At 45.7% G+C, this 25497-nt stretch overlaps 1 protein-coding gene across 1 annotated transcript in view; it reads right to left on the bottom strand.

The window, feature by feature from the left end:
- MYO5B (myosin VB) overlaps positions 1-25497 on the bottom strand; it is a 231381-nt gene that overhangs the window by 130214 nt on the left and 75670 nt on the right. The window contains 3 exon segments of the mRNA XM_007465591.1: positions 14308-14573; positions 19387-19496; positions 23332-23439. Coding sequence (XP_007465653.1) covers positions 14308-14573; positions 19387-19496; positions 23332-23439 — 484 coding nt within the window.

Raw genomic sequence — 25497 nt, 5'->3', positions numbered from 1 at the left:
TTTCCCTCCTGAAGCCCATGAAACCTCACAAGGGCACCTTGCAGTCTGTTAGGGAGGCCAACCCTTCTGATCTCTTTACTAAACAAACCCGGGGTGCTAGCTGCACCTAAGAATGACAGGACTTGAATTCTGCTCACGTGCTTCTCTCTGGGCCCAGATGTCCAGAGAGGACTTGTCCTTCAGGGACAGCACAGTTCTAGGCACTGCTCACATCCCAAGGTCAAGAACAGTTCTTCTGGAGGACCTAAGTCCATTCAAGTGTGCAGTGTGCTCCAATTCCCGGCTCTTCTCCATGTCTGAAAATCTAATGTGGGACAGGAAGATGCCCATCATATGGTAACCCTCTCCCAATCCATCAGTCAACTGTCCCAGGAACTGTAAGGGCTGCAAAGAAGAGCAAGTCATGGACCCTGCCCAAGAGAGCTATTAGGAGGATAACATGAAACCAGTATATGAAACCTCCCAACTAGTAGATTTTATGTGTTACAAGACTTCAAAGGAGGGTGAGTTCATGGGGGTGCTGGCATGGACAGAGAGAAATGGGACTTTACCCAAGCTTTAAGACTATGTAGTGGTGTTTGGTTCCAGGCATGCTCCAAAGGGCTGTGTCAGAGCAATTCTGGAAGGTTGAGCTTGACTTTCGAGCACTCTGAGTTACACAGCTCTCCTGGGAGACTCAGAGATTCCAGGGAGAACCCAACTGCTTCGGTGATCTGCTGGATCTGAAAACACTGGGGCCAGCTATGCATGTCTACCCTGAAAAAGACATGTCCAGGAATCTTCTGGGCTATCCAAGGTTGGGTCACTGTTCACAGGCTTCAGGGTAAATGCAATCACTGACTCCTCCCCCTCCATTCGCCATGAAACCTTTCCATACTAGACAGAGAGGGGATGGGTAGTCTTCTCCAAATAAATAACTTAGGATTGTGAAATTATCTGTAAGTCTATTTTGAAGAGTGAGACCAAGAAAACAAAACATAAAGACACAAAGAATTTCCATCAAAAAAAAAAAAAAAGAATTTCCATCAAAATGATGAAGGCAAATGGTGAGCCTAAGAAATTTACTTAAAATATATCATTAAAGGCAACTTACAGAATGATAGAACATGTTTGCAAATCATATTTCTGAAAAGGGGTTAATATCCAGAATATATAAAGAAATCCTACAACTCAAAAAAAAAAAAAAAGTAAATAACTTGATTTAAAAATGGTCAAAGAACTTAAAACATTTCTCCAAGAAGATATATGAATGGCCAAGAAGCATATGAAAAGACCATCATAAATCATTAGAGAAATGCACATCAAAACCACGAGATACCACCTCATACCTATTGGGATGGCCACTATCAAAAAAACCAGAAAACAACAAGCGTCGGCAAGGATGTAGAGAAACTGGAACCCCTGGGCACTACTGGTAAAAATGTAAAATGGTGCAGCTACTATAAAAAGCAACATGGATGTTCCTCAAATAATTAAAAGTAGAATTACTATATGATCCAGCAATCCTACTTCTGGTTATATATCCAAGAAGTCTAAAAGAAGAGATATTTGCACACCCTTCCTTGGTCATTGCAGCATTTTCACAATAGCCAGGAGGCAGAAGCAGCCCAAATGTCCATCAATGGATAGATAAATAAAATGTGGTACATGCATACAATGCAGTATTTATTATTCACCTTTTAAAAAAAAGGAAATCCTGTCACATGCTACAACATGGTTGAATCTTGAGGACGTTATGCTAAGTGAAATAAGATAGTCCCAGAAGATAGATACTATGTTTCCATTTACACGAAGTCTGTGGAAGTATCAAAATCATAGAGACAAGGGCCTCCCTGGTGGCGCAGTGGTTGAGAGTCCGCCTGGCAATGCAGGGGACACGGGTTAGTGCCCCGGTCCGGGAAGATCCCACATGCCGCGGAGCGGCTGGGCCCGTGAGCCATGGTGGCCGCTGAGCCTGCGCGTCCGGAGCCTGTGCTCCAGAACAGGAGATGCCACAACAGTGAGAGGCCCGCGTACCGCAAAAAAAAAAAAAAAAAAAAAAATCATAGAGACAGAACGTAGAATGGTGGTTGCCAGGGGCTGGGGGAGGGAAGATGGGAGTTGTTTAATAGATAGAGTTTCAGTTTTCCAAGATGAAAAAGTTCTAGAGATCTATTGCACATCAATGTGAATATACTTAACATTACTGCACTGTATACGTAAAAACGGTTAAGATGGTAAATTTTATATTGTGTGTTTTTTTTAAACCACAATTTAAAAATACTTTTTAAATCATTAAAAAGCACTGAATAGAGCTGGATGCAAATTTAAAGTTAGGAAATACCATAAGAGACACAGAAAGTAACACAAGAACTGAGGAAGATATAAAATCGCAGCAAACCCCATTTCCTGTTCCTGGGGCCCAAACGTCCCTCGGCATATCCTCTCCCTCACTATTCCTCAGCATTAGGCATGAATCTATCCCTGCCTTGCTCCCAAAGTCCCCTAGGCCAACTGTCCTCTTCAAGAATGAGCTGGCCATAGCCAAAGCCTCCTGCTATCTTGGCATTTTGAAGGCTCAGGTCAGAGACAAATAAATGTGCATTCTTCCCAAATTGGAACCATTTATTTCTCATTGCCTCGAGGAGGAGAGAGGAATAAAGGGTTACGATTGTAATTAATCAAGCCCGTAGAGGCAAATGCTGGTTAATGCAACATGAAAAGGAAACCCCAGCCAAAAGCTGCCTGGCTCTCTCCTATTAATTTCCATCCCCTGCCTGGTAAGAAATACGCTGCAGGCAGCTTCACAGATCCTTAGTTAAGGAAAAGAGCTTGGCTTGGGTTGGCTAAATTGCCCTGGGTGTTGCTTGCTCTGCCCTTTCTGGAGCTGGGGCAGGGGAGCGAGATGTAGGGAAGCCGTGCTTCTACCAGGACACTGGGTATCTGGAACTGTTCAGGAGAGCCCGAGAGAAGGGCCTCTGAGCAGGGGGCTCACCACAGCTGTGGTGGAGGCAGCTGTGGCCCAAGCAACTTACGTAGGCGCTCACAGCCTTTTCTACCATCTGAACTAACTACCCTTCAGAACATCATGATAAGGGGAGGTATGTATGTATGATGCTGGCTCACACACTGCTTGCTTATGTATACAGAAGTGACTGTTTATTCACTCTAACTGCAGATTCTATATTAACATATTAAACATTTATACAAAAATCTGGAGTGGCTCATTTATACTATGGAACTCCTTCCAGTTGTCTCTAGAATGAGCCTGACTGGTGACCCAGTAACACTCTAGCTAGGTGCTACAGTTTATCTATGGACAGTCATCCCAGCTGAAGTAATCAGTACCTACTTGTAGGGGAGGGGGCAGCAATCCCACTCTTATTTGTTTGCTTTGCACATTCCCAGCCTAATTCAGAGAGGAAGATAACTCCTTATCCCTTTCCTCTTAATCAGTGGGGTTTAACGTATTCAGAAATCTAACCCCACCCTCCTTCCCGCTCTCTGCAGCTGCCACACGCTCTCTTTTGCTCACAGGTGACAAGGAGGAGTAAGAAAATTAAAAACATTAGGTCATCCCAAGGGCACCTTCTATGTGCATCAAGGTATCCCCACATCTAGGGCTGAGAAGCAACGAGTGAGACATTGGGACAGATGGTCTCCTCCCTCTCCAGAGTCTGGTGGTCAGGGATTTGGGTAGGAAACTCAAAATATTAAAAAAATGCTGGAGTTTTCAGATGCCATGGAAGAATCACTTCCCATAGTCATATTTTTTGTAAATAAAGCCTAAAAACAGGAATTAGTTTGAAATGAGAGGGGGTCGTTAGGGTAACACAGGTAGAGTATCAAGCATGACACCCACTTTCAAGTAATTGCAAACAAAAGATTCAGTGGGTTTCTGAAAGGTATCTTTTCTGAAGGTTTCTGAAAGATAGCTAGAAGGTGTCTGAAGCCCACAGGAAACAAGGCAGAAGAACACCATGATTGGGAAAGGGAGATGACAGTAAATAGTTCGATGTAAATCCCAATTTCCACCAAATGTTGCCACTTTCTCCCGGATTAAGAAATGGTGTCCCTAACCTGATGGACCAGAAAGAGTACCTCCAGATTCAAGTCACCTGCTTTCCTGTGAAGTTTTTGGTTTTGGTCTCCTAAGCGTTCATTACATACCTTCTTACCAGAAAAGAAAGAGAATGACTTCTCAGCAGACCAGAACGGTTGAGGAGCAGGTGTATGTACCTTCAGGGTGGTCTGTATGTATTAGACAGCAGCTGGTTAACGCTGAGCCTACCTTATCTAACTTGCCATAGTGAACTCTGCCCACAGCATGTGGAGCCGGCACTGACTGGGCAGACGGAGGAGGAACCGTGCGTGGCATTTCTCTCCCCCCAGGAGGAGGTGAATCGCTTTCTAAGTATGACCGCTTTATGACAAGGTTTGAAAAAGTAAATTAGCTTCTGAGAAGGAACAAGGATTAAAAAAAAGAGAAAACAGCACAGCGCACCCAGAAGGAAGCAGAAGGGGAGGAAACTCCCCGAGAGTGCTTGTCTAGGGCCCCAGGTTGCACAGCCCCCCTGCGATGGGACCTGTCCTCGCTGAAAAGCTGTCAGATGTCCTCAAAGGAACCCACGGCCGCACGGGGAGGAAGGAGACACACAGGTCAGGCGCTGGCACCAGAAATAGGAGATGGAGTCCTACGGATCCCCATCCACCCACGGACAAGTGCACCTTCACACCAAAGACAAGTCTTCCCTGTGATCTATTTCTCCCCTTTGGGCGGGCACAGGATCTTAGAGCAAATAAACTCAATTATAAAAATTAAATGGCAAATATGAACACAAAATCCCAGCTTGCAGGGGCTCAGCTAACACCTCCAGACTCAGCAGCACCAGCAGCCCAACCCACAGAGGCCTTCCTCTTGCTGGGGATCCCTTAGAAGGGAGGAGCTACCTATTTAAGCTCAAGGCACTGCTAAGACAGTATGTACCTATAACAGAACTAAGGCATGATATTGTACGTATCAGTAGCACTGCAGTCATAATACTTTTACGTGCCATTAACAATGGGGAGACCTTCAAGGTGGCGGAGGAGTAAGACACGGAGTTCACCTTCCTCCCCACAAATACAGCAGAAATACATCTACACGTGGAATAGCTCCTACAGAACACCTACTGAACGCTGGCAGAAGACCTCAGACCTCCCAAAAGGCAAGAAACTCCCCACGTACCTGGGTAGGGGCAAAAGAAAAAAGGAAAAACAGAGACAAAAGAATAGGGACGGGACCTGCCCCACTGGGAGGGAGCCGTGAAGGAGGAAAAGCTTCCACACACTAGGAAGCCCCTTCACTGGTGGAGACGGGATGGCGGAGGGGAAGCTTCGGAGCCGCGGAGGAGACTGCGCAGCCACAGGGGCGCGGAGGGCAGAGCGGAGAGACGCCCGCACAGAGGATCGGCGCCGACCGGCACTCACCAGCCCGAGAGGCTTGTCTGCTCGCCCCGCCGGGGCGGGCGGGGCTGCGAGCTGAGGCTCGACTTCCGGTCGGACCGCTGGGAGAGGACTGGGGCTGGCGGCGTGAACACAGCCTGAAGGGGGCTAGTGCGCCACAGCTAGCAGGGAGGGAGTCCGGGAAAAAGTCTGGAGCTGCCAAAGAGGCAAGAGACCATTGTTTTGGGGTGTGCGAGGAGACGAGATTCCTGCTCTGTGTGCCCACAGAAGGCAGGGAACCGTCTAAGTGAGCTCCAGAGACAGGCGTGAGCCGCGGCTATCAGCTCAGACTCCAGAGACGGACATGAACTGCTAACGCTGCTGCTGCTGCCGCAACTAAGAAGCCTGTGTGCAAGCACAGGTCACTACCCATGCCCGCCGCCGGGAGCCTGTGCAGCCTGCCACTGGCAGGGTCCCATGATCCAGGTACAACATCCCTGGGAGAACACACTGCACGCCCCAGGCTGTTGCGATGTTATGGTGGCCTCCGTTGCCGCAGGCGTGGCCCACATTCCAGTTGTGACTACCATACCCAGCCCTGTCCCCAGCCTGAGTGAGCAAGAGAGTCCTAATGAACTGCTGCTTTAACCTCCTCCTGTCTGGGTGGGAAACAGACACCTGAGGGCAACCTACACGCAGAGGACAGACCAAAACCAAAGCTGAACCCCAGGAGCTGTGTGAACAAAGAAGAGAAAGGGAAATTTCTCTATTCACCCTAATGAGTAGCAGATTAAATCCCACAATCAACTTGATAAACCCAGCAGCTGTGGAATACCTGAATAGACAATGAACGCTCCCAAACTTCAGGTGGTGAACTTTGGGAGCAACTGTAGACTTGGGGTTTGCTTTCTGCATCTGATTTGTTTCTGGTGTTACGTTTATCTTAGTTTAGTTTTTTAGTGCTTGCTATCATTGGTGGATTTGTTTACTGATTTGGCTGCTCTCTTTCTTTTTTGTAAATTTTTATTTTCTTACTATTTACAAAAATTTTTTCCCCTTTTTTTTTTTCTTTTTCTGAGTGTGTATGTGTATGTTCCTTTATGTGATTTTGTCTGTTTAGTTTTGCTTTTACCATTTGGTTTGGGGTAGTATCTGTTCGTTCTGTTTTCTTCTTCTTCTTCCTTTTCTTCTGAGCCACGTGGCTGGCAGGGTCTTCGTGCTCTGGTCACGTGTCAGGTCTGAGCTTCCAAGGTGGGAGAGCCAAGTCCAGGACAATGGACCACCAGAGAACTACCGGCCCCAAGTAATATCAATCAGCGAGAGCTCTCCCAGAGATCTCCACCTGAACACTAAGACCCAGCTCCACCCAACGGGCAGCAAGCTCCGTGCTGAACACCCCATGCCAAACGACTAGCAAGTCAGGAACACAACACAACTCATTAGCAGTCAGGATGCCTAGAGTCATACTAAGTTCACGGACACCCCAAAACACACCACCAGACGCAGCCCTGCCCACCTGAAGGACAAGATCCAGGTCCACCCACCAGAACAAAGGCACCAGTCCCTCCACCAGGAAGTCTACACAACCCACTGAACCAACCTCACCCACTGTGGGCAGACACCAAACATAACAGGAACTATGAACCTTCAGACTGTGAAAAGGAGACCCCAAACACAGTAAGTTGAACAAAATGAGAAGACAGAGAAATATGCAGCAGATGAAGGAACAAGGGAAAAAACCCACAAGACCAAACAAATGAAGAGGAAATCGGCAGTCTACCTGAAAAAGAATTCAGAGTAATGATAGTAAAGATGATCCAAAATCTTGGAAATAGAATGGAGAAAATACAAGAAATGCTTAACAAGGACCTAGAAGAACTAAAGAGAAAACAAACACTGATGAACAACACAATAAATGGAATTAAAAATACTGTAGAAGGAATCAATAGCAGAATAACTGAGGCAGGAGAACGGATCAGTGACCTGGAAGATAAAACAGTGGAAATAACAGCCGCAGGGCATAATAAAGAAAAAAGAATGAAAAGAATTGAGGACAGTCTCAAGAGACCTCTGGGACAACACTAAACGCATCAGAATTTGAATTATAGGGGTCCCAGAAGAAGAAGAGAAAAAGAAAGTGTCTGAGAAAATATTTGAAGAGATTATAGTCAAAAACTTCCCTAACATGGGAAAGGAAACAGTCAATCAAGACCAGGAAGTGCAGAGAGTCCCATACACGATAAATCCAAGGAGAAACAGACTAAGATCCATATTAATCAAACTATCAAAAATTAATTACAAAGAAAAAATGTTAAAAGCAGCAAGGGAAAAGCAACAAATAACATACAAGGGAATCCTCATAAGGTTAACAGCTGATCTTCAGCAGAATCTCAGAAAGCCAGAAGGGAGTGGCAGGACATATTTAAAGTGATGAAAGAGAAAAACCTATAACCAAGTAAAGACCCACAAAAAAAAAACCCCAAACAATTAAGAAAATGGTAAGAGGAACATACATATCGATAACTACCTTGAATGTAAATGGATTAAATGCTCCAACCACAAGACACAGACTGGCTGAATGGATATAAAAACAAGACCCATATATATGCTGTCTAGAAGATACCCACTTCAGACCTAGGGATACATATGGACTGAAAGTGAGGGGATGGAAAAAGATATTCCATGAAAATGGAAATCAAAAGAAAGCTGGAGTAGCAATTCTCATATCAGACAAAATAGACTTTAAAACAAAGACTATTACAAGAGGCAAAGAAGGACACTACATAATGATCAAGGGATCAATCCAAGAAGAAGATATAACAATTGTAAATATTTATGCACCCAGCATAGGAGTACCTCAATACATAAGGCAAGTGCTAACAGCCATAAAAGGGGAAATAGACATTAACACAATAAGAGTAGAGGACTTTAACACGCCACCTTCACCAATGGACAGATGCTCCAAAATGAAAATAAATGAGGAAAAACAAGCTTTAAATGACATATTACACCAGGTGGACTTAACTGATATTTATAGGACATTCCATCCCAAAACAACAGAATACACTTTCTTCTCAAGTGCTCATGGAACATTCTCCAGGATAGATCATATCTTGGGTCATAAATCAAGCCTTGGTAAATTTAAGAAAACTGAAATCGTATCAAGCATCTTTTCTGACCACAATGCTATGAGACTAGGTATCAAAAACAGGAAAATAACTGTAAAAAATAGAAACACATGGAGGTTAAACAATACACCACTAAATAACCAAGAGATCACTGAAGAAATCAAAGAGGAAATCAAAAAATACCTAGAGACAAGTGATAATGAAAGCACGATGACCTGAAACCGATGGGGTGCAGCAAAAGCAGCTCTAAGAGGGACATTTATAGTAATACAATCCTACTTCAAGAAACAAGAAAAATCTCAAATAAACAACCTAACCTTACACCTAAAGCAATTAGAGAAAGAAGAACAAAAAAACCCCAAAGTTAGCAGAAGGAAAGAAATCAAAAAGATCAAATCAGAAATAAATGAAAAAGAAATGAAGGAAACAATAGCAAAGATCAATAAAAGTAAAAGCTGCTTCTTTGAGAAGATTAACAAAATTGATAAATCATTGGCCATACTCATCAAGAAAAAAAGGGAGAAGATTCAAATCAACAGAATTAGAAGGCTTCCCTGGTGGTGCAGTGGTTAAGAATCCACCTGCCAATGCAGGGGACATGGGTTCAAGCCCTGGTCTGGGAAGATCCCAACCCATATGCTGCAGAGCAACTAAGCCCATGCACCACAACTACTGAGCCTGCACTCTACAGCCCACCAGCCACAACTACTGAAGTCCATGCACCACAACTACTGAAGCCCACACGCCCTAGAGCCCGTGCTCCACAACAGAGAGGCCACTGCAGTGAGAGGCCCACGCACCACAACAAAGAGTATCCCCCGCTCACTTCAACTAGAGAAAGCCTGCGCGAAGCAACGAAGACCCAATACAGCCAAAATAAATAAATCAAAAAAACAAAGTTTATAAAAACTAAAAAAAATTTTTTAAAAAGAATTAGAAATGAAGAAGGAGAAGTAACAACTGACACTGCAGAAATACAAAGGATCAGGAGAGACTGCTACAAACAACCATATACCAATAAAATGGACAACCTGGAAAAGGTACACAATTTCTTAGAAAAGTACAACCTTCAAAGACTGAAGCAGGAAGAAACAGAAAATATGAACAAACCAATCACAAGCATTGAAATTGAAAATGTGATTGAAAAACTCCCAAGAAACAAAAGCCCAGGACCAGATGGCTTCACAGGTGAATTCTACCAAACATTTAGAAAAGGGCTAACACCTACCCTTCTCAAACTCTTCCAAAATACAGCAGAGGGAGGAACACTCCCAAACTCATTCTACAAGGCCACCATCACCCTGATACCAAAACCAGACAAAGATGTCACAAAGAAAGAAAACTACAGGCCAATATCACTGATGAACACAGATGCAAAAATCCTCAACAAAATACTAGCAAGCAGAATCCAACAGCACATTAAAAGGATCATACACCATGACCAAGTGGGGTTTATCCCAGGAATGCAAGGATTCTTCAATATATGCAAATCAATCAATGGGATACACCATATTAACAAACTGAAGGATATAAACCATTTGATAATCTCAACAGATGCAGAAAAAGCTTTTGACAAAATTCAACACCCATTTATGATAAAACTCTCCAGAACATGGGCGTAGAGGGAACCTACCTCAACCTAATAAAGTGATGACAAACATCACAGCCAACATCGTTCTCAATGGTGAAAAAACTGAAACCATTTTCTCCAAGATCAGGAACAAGACAAGGTGGCCCACTCTCACCACTATTATTCAACATAGTTTTGGAAGTTTTAGCCACAGCAGTCAGAGAAGAAAAAGAAATAAAAGGAATCCAAATTGAAAAAGAAGTAAAACTGTCACTGTTTGCAGATGACATGATACTAGACATAGAGAATCCTAAGGATGCTACCAAAAAACAACTAGAGCTACTCAATGAATTTGGTAAAGTAGTAGGATACAAAATTAATGCACAGAAATCTCTTGCATTCCTGTACACTAACGATGAAAAACCTGATAGAGAAATTAAGGAAACACTCCCATTTACCACTGCAACAAAAAGAATAAAATACTTAAGAATGAAACCTGCCTAAGGAGACAAAAGTCCTGTATGCAGAAAACTATAAGACAATGATGAAAGAAATTAAAGGCAATACAAACAGATGGAGAGATATACCACGTTCTTGGATTGGAAGAATCAACATTGTGAAAATGACTATACTACCCAAAGCAACCTACAGATTCAATGCAAGCCCTATCAAACTACCAATGGCATTTTTCACAGAACTAGAACAAAAAATTTTACAATTTGTATGGAAACACAAAAGACCCCGAATAGCCAAAGCAATCTTGTGAAGAAAAATGGAGCTGAGGGAATCAGGCTCCCTGACTTCAGACTATACTACAAAACTACAGTAATCAAGACAGTATGGTACTGGCATAGAAACAGAAATAAAGATCAATGGAACAGGATAGAAAGCCCAGAGATAAACCCATGCACATATGGTCACCTTATTTTTGATAAAGGAGGCAAGAATATACAATGGAGAAAAGACAGCCTCTTCAATAAGTGGTGCTGGGAAAACTGGACAGCTACAAGTAAAAGAATGAAATTAGAACACTCCCTAACATTATATACAAAAATAAACTCAAAATGGATTAAAGACCTAAATGTAAGGCCAGACACTATAAAACTGTTAGAGCAAAACATAGGCAGAACACTCTGTGACGTAAATCACAGCAAGATCCTTTTTGACCCACCTCCTAGAGAAATGGAAATAACAAAAATAAACAAATGGGACCTAATGAAAGTTAAAAGCTTTTTCACAGCAAGGGAAACCATAAACAAGACAAAAAGATAACCCTCAAAATGGGAGGAAATATTTGCAAATGAAGCAACTGACAGAGGATTAATCTCCAAAATTTACAAGCAGCTCATGCAGCTCAATATCAAAAAAACAAACAACCGAATCCAAAAATGGGCAGAAGACCTAAATAGATATTTCTCCAAAGAAGATATACAGATTGCCAACAAACACATGAAAGGATGCTCAACATCACTAGTCATTAGAGAAATGCAAATCAAAACCACAATGAGGTATCACCTCACACCGGTCAGAATGGCCATCATCAAAAAATCTAAAGACAATAAATGCTGGAGAGGGTGTGGAGAAAAGGGAACCCTCTTGCAATGTTGGTGGGAATGTAAATTGATACAGCCACTATGGAGAACAGTATGGAGGATCCTTGAAAAACTAAAAATAGAACTACCATATGACCCAGCAATCCCACTACAGGGAGTATACCCTGAGAAAACTATGATTCAAAAAGAAACATGGACCACAATGTTCACTGCAGCTCTATTTACAATAGCCAGGAGGTGGAAGCAACCTAAGTATCCATTGACAGACAAACGGATAAAAAAGATGTGGCACATATATACAATGGAATATTACTCAGAAACAAAACTGAGTTATTTGTAGTGAGGTGGATCGACCCAGAGTCTGTCATACAGAGTGAAGTAAGTCAGAAAGAGAAAAACAAATACCGTATGCTAACACATATATATGGAATCGAAAAAAAACAAATGGTTCTGATGAACCTAGGGGCAGGATAGTAATAAAGACACAGACGTAGAGAATGGACTTGAGGACACGGGGAGGGGGAAGGGGAAGCTGGGACGAAGTGAGAGAGTGGCATGGACATATATACACTACCAAATGTAAAATAGCTAGCTAGTGGGAAGCAGCCGCATAGCACAGGGAGATCAGCTCGGTGCTTTGTGTCTACCTATAGGGGTGGGATAGGGAGGGTGGGAGGGAGGCGCAAGAGGGAGGAGATATGGGGATACAGGTATGCATAGAGCTGATTCACTCTGTTATACAGCAGAAACTAACAGAAGGCTGTAAAGCAATTATACTCCAACAAAGATGTTAAAAAACAACAACAAGAACAGTGAATCTTCACATTAATTTTCCCACACTGAAAACTCAGTAAAAATAGATTCTTGCCCAGGTAGATTAAGGCAACCAGGTCAGATGCTGCATCCTGACTTTCTCTAGCTCTTACATTAGAATGTAATACTAAAGGTCAGTTTTTTTGAAACCCAATTACCTGAAAATACTCATGGCAGAGGAATGAATGACACAGAATTAATTACTGACAGCTCGGTAGTATGTTTCCAGGGTGCACAGACTGTTCTATGTTGCTCTCCCCAGAGCAACTGGAAGGGCTGAGTCAAAAAGCAGGCACTCGATGGAGCAGAAGAGAAGTGGCATCCACAGTCACTCGGCTAGAACCCTGGAGAGCCCGGGGAGGATGCATTCTCCTGCCTCCCCCCAGGTCATCCTCCACTGTGCTCCCCCATCACCTAGGAGGTGTTTTTTTCCCTACCATCTGGACTGTGCTCCTGTCCCAAAGGGTCTCCCCCCACATGCCCGTGTTCTACTCTCTCCTTGAAAGATCGATTTCAAGCCTCACCTTCCACATGAAGCTTTTCCTGACTGTGCCAACAAGCGTGCACTCTTCTGCCCTGAAACTCGTACAGCACCAAGTGTCCAAACCCTCAAACCGACCCTGTTACAATTTCTTCTGTTGTCTCTTGTATTATGTAGCTCGTGCATGTGACTTAACTCTTCAGTGTGTTCTGGAAGCCTCTGTGATGCCAGAAATCAAGTTTACTGCCACAGCATGTGACATGATTTGATTCGAAGCCCAGTGATGAACAAGAGCAGCAGAGATGGAGCTGGGACAGCCTATCTTTGCACGGGAAAGCGGCCGCTTCTAGAGGAGGTTTTCCTTTACTACAGCCTCAACATAAGGCGAGCACCAGCTTGTCAGCCCACTGAGCAGTCGTTTCTACCAGAGTATCGCGGCTGTTACAACACTGCACTTCTAAGCGTCCGAAGTTCTATTTTAAGACAGAAACGATGACCTCTATGATATAAAGATCCAGGAGGATTTCATCTATTATTAGCTTAAAGAGGGCAGGACATTGATCATAAAAGAAGTGCAGGTAAGCTTTCAACCCAGTGCATATAATTTCAAGCAATTCTAGAAGGACCTGGAATGCACCTAAGAGAGACCTGTGGCTCAAAACTTCCTTTCAAGCTATAGAAACTAAAGAATAGAAGGGCTGTGATCTGTCGAGGGTCATTCAGCTAGCTGGGGACAGCAACGAGTGAGAAAGCCCGTCTCCTAGTGCTTAGTGCAGTACACCTCTCCCTGTAAGTTACACTGTTATGACTAACCGTCGTTTCCACTAGGCTAGAATTCTAAAATGCAGAGAAACTTCAGGAATGACCACATACAATATCAATCTGTATCGCAGCACTGGGCACAGTTACATTATTAAAACAATCACCTTGATCGGTGACATCATGAATGAGGTCGGATGATAGTTTTAAATAAAACATAACTGAAGTAGAAAACCTGGATTTAAGTTCACAGAAACCTCCAGTCTGATGTTGAACGAGACAGTGCCATCTCTGGGTCTCAGTTTCCCACAAGGACAAAGGGGTGTCTGTGGGGTTTCTCAGTGGGGGAGCTACTGGTGTTTGATAGGGTCCATTCTTCCTCGGGACTGTCCTCTGTATTGGAGGACACCTAGCATCCCTGGCCTTGGGCCACCAAGTGCCGGCAGAGACCCAGTCACTGTGACAACCAAAAATGCCCCCTTCCCCCATATTGCACACTCCCCAGGTTGAGAACCACCAGGAAGGTCTCCAAAGTCCCCGCTGGCTCTAAAATGCCAGCAGGAAGACACCAATCATCGGCAGCAGGAGGCACCGTCCTACCCGTAGATGTCCAGGACCCCGATGAAGGAGTGCTGCTTGAGGGAGGTGTGCAGGGCCTGGTTGACGTGCCCCACTATCCAGCCAAACAGCTGGGCGTAGATGTGCTTGGCCAGGGCGTTGCGCGCGTTGACCACCTGCTGCAGGGACATGGTCTTGACGTAGGTCTCCGAGGTGGTGACCAGCTTGCGATGGCACAGCCAGTGCTCCATCTGACTGTGCTCCACCCCCAGCAGCTGGCAGAAGTTGCTCAGGTGTTCATCCTCGGGCTGGAAGAGACATGGGAGAAGGGTTCAGGAGGGGCGTGGAGGACAGCGCACCACCATGCTCTAGGGAGGGAAGGAACCCAACTCTAGGCCCCCCCAGAACCCCATTTCATCCCTAGCCACTGCCTCAGCCATCTCATGCACTCTCACACCACTAGGTGACAACTGGGGCCCAAAGAGTGTTGCTCAAACTGATAATACCTGCTCATGAACAAATCATCAGCAGGGCTTTAAAAAACAACTCTCCACTTTCCCTGTCCCCTCCTCCCCTGCCAGGGCCTGAAGGGTAACTGGAAGGGAGGGCTCCAGAGTGAAGGGTGCAGGATGAGAACTGATAACTTAGGAACAGATAATCCGTTAAGCATAAGGAGCCAGAGGCAAAATCACAGTGAATATAGCTTCCAACTGCAGAGTTCCACATGCAGTGCTCAATCCACAGCCCCAGAAAGGCCCTCGCTTTTGAGAGTTACCTTGGGCTCGCACGCGGTCTAGAGCAGTGCACTCGGAGACGAGCCCTGAGCTGACCCCCCTGGACGATGACAGCACATTGACATCACACCGTCCTAAGCTTCCAAGCAGATTTGTTTTCATCTTAGCCCCGGTCATACTAAACACATAACTGAACTTATTTATATTCTTTAAGCACTTGCCACTTGGAAAGAATCTAGGTGGAAAGTTAGGACAAACGGCAAGAAATAAGGAACAAATTTTGACTTGGGAAGATCACTTGGAACACTGTGACTGATACTCATGTTCAGAGCTAGAAAAAACTAGAGATGCCTCCAGCGTAAGTCCCTTCGCCTACAGGTAAGAAACTGAGCCCCAGAGAAGTACAAGAACACACCCAGGTAACCAGCTGCATTTCATCTTGACCCTCAATTACCCAAAGTACCAATCACATCACCTTGCCCTTGAGTCCCTGATAACCAAGTCACCCACAGAGTTTTATTTCCCAAGTGTGTAGGTGTCCTGGGTCCCCCTTGTTGCCCATTCACAACACCCCACAGAAAACCTGCTTTTCCCCTAGAGGTTCTTCTCACCCATTATTCATTCCCTCATCTAAATCCCCCAGGGGAAGTTGATAACCCAGCCACGAGCCTGCTGGAGAGCTTAATAACTCCGAGGCTGAAAGGGAATCCTTTAGAATGTCATGTGCTACCTCCTAATGGTCCTGAATTGCTTGTGGGAATCATTTTCTGATGACGCTGGCACCACGTAAATGCAGGCCTGTTCAATGAAAATTAACACAGATAACTGTACCATTTCCCCAGGCCATTTTTTCTCCCTCCTACAGATATTTAAAATCCATCTACCCAAATACACACAATTACAAAATAATAAAATGTCAGAGTAGGAAAGAACCTCCAAAAATCATTAAGCCCAGTTTTTCCGGAGTATGGTTTGTGGAGTTGGAGTAATAGTTACAAAGGCCATTAACTGGCTTTACTCAACATAAGTGGGGGGGCCGGGAGAGTGACAGTAGGTTGAATGTGGTGGAACGGGCTTGTTAACATACTCTGTAAACACACACACACACACACACACACACACACACACACACACACACACACACAGAGTTCCACAAGTTCTGGAACTTTTCAATCATCACCACGGGACAGGTTCCCATCGGCTGCAGCAGGGAGTGGCCTGCCCATCTATTACCCGCTCCTGACTGTTGATTAAAGGTACTAACTGAAACTGATTTAACATTATGCAATTACACTTAAGCTTAATTAAATGATGCTAAGTCCATTAAAGACAGCCAGCATCATAGGCAGCTGATGAGTTCTGTGGGCCCATATTGCCAAGTTCAAGAAACAAATTGCCTCTGGTGTCCGAGTAATCGCATGCTATTGCATCTCCAAGGTAACTCTGGCAGTTATGGAACATATTTTCATGCTTTAATTAAAAACAACAACTACCAAGCAGAAGGGCTCACTGCATCTGGACAGACACCCCTTCACAGTAGGAGGTCCGCCCTACGCACCCAAGGCATAAACCAAAATCCGTGCACTAGCAACCATTTAGCAAAGCGTTTCTCGAGCGAGCGCACACTGCGTGCCCGGCAGCGTGCTGGGCATGGATGGGGAACATCAGGCTGGTGGAAGACAGCCGGTCCAGAGGAAGGAGCAGGGCCGCAGCGGCGTGGAGCAAGAACGCTGGCGGGGCTTTGCCATCAACTGTCATTGTGGCCTTAGAGAGAGAGGTTCCCCTCTCTGGGCCTTCGTCTTTCCAACGCTGTGAAGGGAGACAGATGCTCAGAAGGTCCACTCTGGCTCTGCCAACAATGATGATAACAGGTGAGAACTCAAGCCCTCGAGCCCTGTGCCAAGGTGGGTAATATCACCCCCGCCCACAGATAAGGAAACAGAAAGGTAAGGAACTATCAGTAAGTGGCGGAACCAGGATTTGAACCCTGGCAGCCCTGACTCCAATTTCTCACTCTCAATTAGCTCTCGACACAGCCTTTAACTGGAGAACAATTTGAGACCAGCCTAGGCCACGTACCTGTGCTCAGAACCCTCTGACTTCCTGTCGTCTCTGAGAGTAAGGGCCTGGTGCCCAAGCCTCCGCCTGTCAGGCATCCTCCCCTCCCTCCAGCACCATTTGTGTCCTCCGCTCCCCACCCCCTTCCCCAAGTGTGCCCCGATAGCCCTCCTTCACACAGTCTTTACACACACACTCAGTGGGTGCCAGTGTGTGTCAGGGCTAGAAGAGTGAGCACGGGAGACTCTGTCCTGGACTTTAGTGGGGGAAACGGGCGTCGACCAAATACCACCAGTAAACGTTCACTCTCCTTCTCACCCAAAGGCCCCTGCAGACGCCGGTGCGGAAGATCAGCTCTAAGATCACAGAGACACGTGCCTGGTAAGCCCAAGTCCTGGCTCTCCACGGAGGCCCTGGCCTCACTCAACCCGCAGCCATAGGCGCCCAGGAACTCGCTGGCCCTGGTCCTCGGGCCTCACCGTCAGCCCCGCCCAGCGTTCATGCGTTTGCTCACTTGTGTCACCCCTGAGCCTAAGGAGCCTCCATCATCCATCCGTCTGCTTACTGGGCATCTACCAAGCCCTGGGCACTGTGCTGGGTGCTGGTGATACAAAAGCGAGCCAACAGTCCTCATTCTCATAGACTTTGGAGCCTCATGAGGGAGAGAGACACACAGCAAACCATCACATAATAAATGTAAACTTACAACCACGCTGAGAGATATGGAAGAGAGGCATGAACGCTGTAAGACCCATGATGGGGGATGTGACCAGGATGTGACCTCGAGAAGGAGGAGACTGGGGAAGGGGAGGGTGGAGGCCAAGGGAAACCCGTCAGCTTTCCCGCGTTTGGCCAGCCTAAATCAGGAGTTCTTCAATGCCAATGTTCCTAATCTCACTCCCCGACACGAGGCAAAGTACGGTTGCCCTAAGGAACCGGGGGACATTTATGGGGACATGCTGGGAAGGGAGGCACAGACCCTCTGTGCCTTTCTCAAGAGGGACAATGCTTCACTGGCCCTAAAGAGTGTCTGGCCTGCACTAGAGGTCCATCCGCCACCCCACCAAGGCACCAGGTTCTCCTTTGCCCACCTCAATCCGTCTCACAGCATCACCATGGCCAACCACACTGCCCCCACACACACACACACACACGCACACGCACGCACACACAGAGACAGGCACATACACGCAGATAGGCACACGCACACACGCTGATGTCCCGGGGCATGGAGCGCAGCCCAGCTCCAGCATTCCCTGCTTTCACACTGGGCCCAGCGGGTGATCCTCTCATGAGGCTGCAGACTCCGTGCGGAGGATGGCGGCAGGCCTGATGGGGCCAGGGGCTCCAAACCCAAGGCTATTTCTCTCGTAGGTGTATGGGGGTGATGAGCCTGGCCAAATGCCAGCTACCATTCAGGACTTCCTCTCCCTCAAGGCAGGGCCAGGTTTTACTGGGTTAAAAATGTCTGCACAATTGAAAAAGGATCAGCTTGTGCGTCGCCTGGACACATGCCCACATTCCTATTGTGTAGTACTGTCTTCTGTATTTCCCCAGTTATTTAAATTCTAAGACCTTGGTAGCAAGAATCATACTTTGCACCTCCCAGGACTTGGCCATAAATGGACACAAAAGAAGCCTAAAAGAAACAATTGCAGATTCCTTACTCAAGGTCAGAATATCAGATTTTTAGCCCAGCCCCACACCATCACATACCAGAGAGCACACAACATGCTGTCTATACTACTTGTAACCGGCAGTGTTCCCCCACCCACCCACTTAGACATTTTTTATCTACCACATATAAGGTACTACACTGGGCACCAAGAAAGTAACAGTCATTAAGAGCATTTATGGAGCACTTCATAGTTTGCAATACTGTCATACAGATGTCTCAGTATTCTCTCCTTTGTACTGTCAAAATCTTGGCAACTGTGGTTATCTGTCCTGTCCACCCAATTAGATTGTAAGCTCCTTGGAGACAGTGTCCAACACTCCTTCATATCCCTACAAGCAGACCGGAAGTACTCATGAGCTGATAACACTGTAGAATTCCATGGACCTCGGGTACTTGGGAAATCAAACCATCAGAAATAATTTATTGAGTAACCACTAAACTCCCTGCCCTCAGTGACAGAAACTTGATGGCAGCTGATTTGAAAAGAATTTGTTGTTTTAAATAATTATCAGCAAGGGGACAGAAACCATTACTCTTAAGAATAAATAATCTATGAATGTCCTCTAAGCGTAAAGGTATTTCATTTGTATAAAACTCTACAAACAGAGTAAATTGTGTGCATGTTATCTGTGGTGCTGGTGGGCAACTTACTGATATACTACAGGATTCACCATCACGCTCAGCATGAATCTCCACATTTCCAAGGTGTAGGATGGAAGCAATTATCTTAAAAATGTTTATCTGATGGGACTCTCTCACTCCTGGGGAAAAAAAAAAAAAGAATGAATGACACTCAATATCCACGGTAGGATAGAAAGGATGTTTTACCCTCTTTTTAAGGACTTAAGGAAAAATGTTTCATTTTCCTTTCTGGGCCAGTGACTCCTAAAATGATCCAGGCTCCTCACCAAGTAATTACCACTCACAGTAACAGCTCAGAGGGCAAAGGGGCTCCTTGGACTAAAAGAGAAATATCTTCACGGTGATTGTCCTGATCAAACCAGATGGGTCACGCTACCATTTTCACTTCTCCAAGAGCAAAGGAGAGGCAGCAATCAAGCAGACCCATTTTGGACTTCATTTCAACCAACATTTTATGGATGTTTTTATGAGTTTAATAAGAATGGTCATTTATCTGCAGTCATTTTTCTCCCAACATAATATCCTGCAAACATCTGTGACACACATCTGAAGTGCCAACGAAGAGGAGAAATTTCTCCTGGGGGTGCTGTTATGGGGCTGGACAGCCAGCTGGCCCTTGGCTGTTCCCCTGGGGGCTGTTGTTTACCACACTATATGCTCCGTCAGTTATAGACACACACACCTACTCTGGAGCCACCGACAGCAGATATCTACTGTCGACTTTATTATTTATGCATGTAAGTTATCAAAGACATGGATACTCTCTTAAAATTTATATTTAGCTTTAGGGCATTATCATTTCTTTTTGAATTACCAAATACTTCAGACTTAAAAAAAGGCTACAGACTAATATAATGAACACCAGTTGACCTACCATTAAGTTTAAGAGATAATACAGTTGTTCTCCAAATTCTTCCCCAGATGCAGTTACTTATTTTTAAGGCAATATTTTACTCAGGCTTAAAAAAAAAAAGGTCAGTAACACCTATATAAATGGGAGTAAAGATGTGTCATGTTAGGATTAAAAACGTTACTCAGATAATCAACAAAGTGGACAACCCAAGCATGAACTAGACAAATTAACGCTACACTTTCATAGTGTTAGATGACCACTACTGTGTAAACTTCATAGGGTCAGGGATTTACTTTTTAATTTTTATTACACAACACCTTCAAAATATACAAACTTAAAAAAAATTACAACGAATCCCTGTTCTTGCTTCATCATTATATCCCCAGTGCCCGGCACACAGTAGGTGCTCAGAAACATGAGTGACAGAAAGACTGTATTGATACTTGTTATGCAGACGGAAGTCCTTGAAAATGTCTACAGAAATGCATGCACTGTTCAAACATCTGGTTTTTACTTAAACTAATAATCCAAAGAACAGCCAGAGGGTGAACAATTTAGGCACATGTGCTGAGTGTAACTGAGTACGAGTGGCAAAAGAACGACCAGTTAAAGCCAGAGGCTGAAACCCAGGACAAGACAGGAGGCTGGACGGTTATGCACCTGTATAGGGAGTAAAACACTGTAGAGTGCTCTCAAATACGTCCCACAGAAGAACTGGTCAGGAAGTGGGTGCCGGGCCCATCACAGGATGAGAGGGATATATCACTTTCCTCTCCCCTTCTCTTATTCTTAGGAACCAATGCTTTGTCAGTTTCCAGAGACCTAACCACCCTGTCATAGTAGGAATTTAAGTAGTAGATATTGGATGACTGACTATTGAATCCTAACAATAGTTAAGATTCCTATGCTATACTGAACAGAAAGTCCCTTTTTAATACAGGATTCTCCGAATAAGCAGTACCTCTTTACAGGAAGCAACAAAACAAAACAAAACAAAAATCAAACACTAAATCTGAAAGACTCGTAGCCCACAGCCTGTTTTTGTAAATAAAGTTTTATTAGAACAGCCATGTCTTTCCTTTTACATTTTGTCTATGGTTACTTTTGCACTACAGTGGCAAAGTTAAGCAGTTGCTACAGAAATCGTATGGCCAAGAGGGCCCAAAATATTTACTATCATGTCCTTTAAGAAAAAGTTTGCCAACCTCTGGAATTTTAAAAATGGACATGTTTATTAAAGAGTAGGGAAGAACGGCTTACTAAATAATTAATTTTAAAAATTCCATTTGCTTTGAGAATTAAAGTACCTAGTCTCCTTAGGGCCTTGGAGGGAACAACCATCTCCTTGGATCAGCTTATGCCCACTGCTCACACCAGCACTACGGGACCTTCTCCTTTCTTAGCCGACTGCTATCCTCCTCGACATCGAGTCTCCTCTATACCTGCTCCCCAGCGCTGGAGAACAGAACAGCTCTCTGGTGCTGGGGAACTCAGGGACACCTGTACCCAGTTTACCATCTCTCAGCTTCAAATCTGCCCTTCTTTGCCCTGCTGTGCCACACTGGTGCTAGACCCTGTAAACATTTCCCCTTGGCCTGCGGGTGGCACGTCACACTTGGTCAAGAGGGGGCACTGCAAGGAATTCACAAGGCGAGAGCAGCAAGAAGCCATTTCCATCCCTGGCTCTGGTCCTCCACAGTCATCAGTATTCATCTTGGGAGCCCAGCCACCTGCCTGGTGAGTTCCAGCTGTGTCTGCAGGCCACGCTCCCCCCATTAGCAGCTGCATCTGAGAAGTTCTGGCTCCACCACACCCCAGGGCACTACAGGCTGCTTACACGGACCAGGGATGGCCCGCACCCTCTGGCAGGTTCCTTTACCACCAGAGGGCTTCCTGATCTTGGGGCAGCCACATCCTCCTAGAAGTGTTCGCAATCTCAGCCTGGCATGGGGGGCTCTCCTAGTCAGTAGCTCCTGTACTGGCTGTTCCTCCTCACCCTCGAGACAGTTCTTTTACACCCACTATTTCTAGACCCCTAAAATCCTCTTATTTTTAGTTAACTATCTACTACTGCTCTTGTTAACAATTATAGTAATTTTTCTCTTTTGGAATAACCAGTGCGGTTTCTGTCTCATGGGTACAAAAAAGGCAAACCACATCTATCCACCAGTTATCCAGAGAAGTGAACAGCACTCAGATTTCAGCACATGCAGTCCTGACTTTCTCCCCATATGGAGATCAGGGCGTGTCCTGTTTGGCCATGCTTTATTTGGACATTGGATGAAACCTCCCTGATTCCCAAAGAACCTAAGAAATGCTGCTCTGGGTTGGTCACATGACTCAGAAGCCAAATGTCTGTCAGGGAAGGGCTGGGAAAAGCACCAGGTCCCCCTGAGCCACTTTGTGGATTTCAGGCTAACTTCCCAAGCTTCCCCTTTTCTGGCTGCAGGTCCCAGGAATTTACCACTTCAATTTGCCAGTTAAGCACAGACTGCCTTCCACTTTACCACTTGGGGGCTCTTTCCCCCCAAAACTGGCTGGGGAAAGGGGCAGTTTTCTCCAGCTCTACTGTCTTATATGACCCAGAAGGACAGAGAGATCTTGATTTGTAGATTCCACTGCTAAGTTCTATACGGAAACAGCGACAACAGAAATAACACTGCACGGATGGCAGAGCTACTAGACCTCTGCAGTCTGCTTCCCACTTGGAGACCCTGACTGTGGAACATGGGTGGTTTCGGTCCCTAAGGCATGTTCCTTCTGCTAGAACACCCTGCCTCAAACCCTCAACACAAAAACACACGGCTCTTCTTGGCTTTCATCCATTGGTGTCAATGCCCTGAGGGAGTGAAAAGGAGTACTTGGCAACGCCTCAGAGATCAACTCTCAAATCCTAATGTTAAGAAAGGGCACCAAAGTTCCATGCCATAAGCTCTGGAGCCCAAGGGTTGGGATGGAATAAGAGTATGAAGATATTCACCAAGAGCAAGAGGGCTTCCCCATCAGCTCACGAAGGTTGGCAAGCAGAGCGGGACACTGCCATGCTTTTTCTCCAGGCCATCAACCCTCTGGGCCTTTCTCCCCATCCCCAAGTTCCTTACCAAGGAGTGTGAAGGCTTGTCGAGTCTTCTCAAAGTCCTCAGCATCATCTACGCCCTCGATGGACGTGTCTCCTCCCTGTGATGTATAGGAGAAGTCCTCGGCACAGGCTGCGGTGGGAAAGGAGGTGAGGCATCAGGCATGGGAGGGACACTTCACCCCAGGTTCACCACAGACCATATGCCCCACGAGGATGTCCACTCCCTGAGCAAGCTGACCCGGGCCAGAGTTCATTCCCAGCTGGATGTGGAACTCTTTCAAAAATCATCTTTACTGACAAAGGCAAGTGGGAGAGAAAACTGAGTAACAAAAGACAGAAAAGTACAACACAGTGACAGAGCCTGTTGTTGCATTTGTGTTAAAACTGATATGTGAAAAACAAGGGAACATAAAAGTCATGGCAAGTTCAAGTTACGGCAGCATTCACCACAGACTTGTTTTTTAAAAGGCTCTGAGAGACACAGTAAAATGTACACCCACCCTAGAACCAGACTTCCATGACCATCAATAATCTTAGTCTGACAACCTCGTTTGACACATGAAGGGCAAGGATGTGCCCAGAGTGACACGATTTGTTTGTTCTAAACGTTGGGGCACCTTGAGCTCTTTAAGCACCTATACAAATGCAGGCTGAGACTCTCATCCCCTGGCTTACTTCCTCTTCAGTCAGGCCTCTGCTAACAGCCTGGGGATGACTAGTGAGGAGGGGCCCAGGTTCCGTCATAAAATTCAGAGCCACCCTCAGCAGAAGACAAAAGTGCAACAAGCCCTGAGGAGTATCTGAACTACAGGGCTTGAGAGCCAGCATTTAAGGCAACAATTGCACCTCATCAAAATCACCCTCGAAAATCACTTCAACTTTCCACAAACTATAATGCCTTTGTGTGGTACAATTCTGTCCAATGCTTGGCATTTCTAAGTGTATAATGTTTGATTTTGTTAAGATGCCAAAACCTGACACTGCCTGTTCTCCCTCCTCCCCTGAAAACACCAGTTAAATGATTTTCTCTTGACCTGGACACATATGGTTGAAGGCACATCAGCTACACATGCTTAGATGCAGCTTCATTGCAACTCCCAGCCCTCCTTCAACACTCTGCCCTCCCGATTTGATCTCTGAAGAATTTCTTGAGTCTCTTTCCTTCCTCCATCCCAAATGCCACTATCCAGGATCTGACCTGTCTAGCATCTGTTGTCTGGGGACTGTTGCAAAAGACTCTAAGCCTTTCTCCCTGCTTCTGCTCCTGTCCTTTCTAAATCCTCCTTTAAACTTCTGTTAACTCTGATCACACCACTCCCTACTTAAAGCCCTTTGGAGACACCCTCCTGTTCCACTGCCCTCAAGGCAAAGGTCAAACACCCTAGAAGGGCCTCCCAGACGTTTTGTGAAGTGGCCTCCTCTGACCACTCCACACTCATGCCTAGTCCTTCCACCCCCACCTCTGTGTCCCAGATACACTGGCTTCCTTACTGTCATTCCTCAGCTCTACCCTTGTTCATGCCGTCAATGGCCCTGCAGACGTCTCCTTCCTGGACTCTCCCACTTCCCACCTTGATCCTATGCTCCAAGCCACACTGCACTGTTCTGCCAATTCCTCCCACTGCTCAAGTCCACGATACCAGGCCCAGCTAGGAAGTGGCAGAACTCAGCCCCAAACCCCAGTCTCACACACAACCAACAGGCAACACTGCACATGGGAATGAACAGCAGAATACTGGTCATGTTTTATGAGGGAAGGCTTCCTGGAGGAGTGACTTCAACCCACTCTGATGACTGCAGGCAGCTGAACTGGGAGACGAAGGACTTTGGCCCTGAGCTCACTCACAGCCACAGCAGAAGCGAATTTTGATGAAGAAAGTCACATTAGGTCTTTGTTGAAAATGGCATATTTGGATCTTCCATATCTAATCACCCTGGAAGCTCTGGCACAGAGTAATGTAACAGCTTCAAGGGTTTAATAAAAGCATCAAGGGGCTTCCCTGGTGGCGCAGTGGTTGAGAGTCTGCCTGCTGATGCTAGGGGACACGGGTTTGTGCCCCGGTCCGGGAAAATCCCACATGCCGTGGAGCGGCTGGGCCCGTGAGCCATGGCTGCTGAGCCTGCGCGTCCGGAGCCTGTGCTCCGCAACGGGAGAGGCCACAACAGTGAGAGGCCCGCGTACCAAAAA

The sequence above is a fragment of the Lipotes vexillifer genome, unplaced genomic scaffold (genome assembly GCF_000442215.2).
Source record: "Lipotes vexillifer unplaced genomic scaffold, Lipotes_vexillifer_v1.1 scaffold36, whole genome shotgun sequence".
In the NCBI taxonomy this organism is placed as follows: Eukaryota; Metazoa; Chordata; class Mammalia; order Artiodactyla; family Lipotidae; genus Lipotes; species Lipotes vexillifer.
This window is presented reverse-complemented; position numbering and strand designations above follow the sequence as displayed.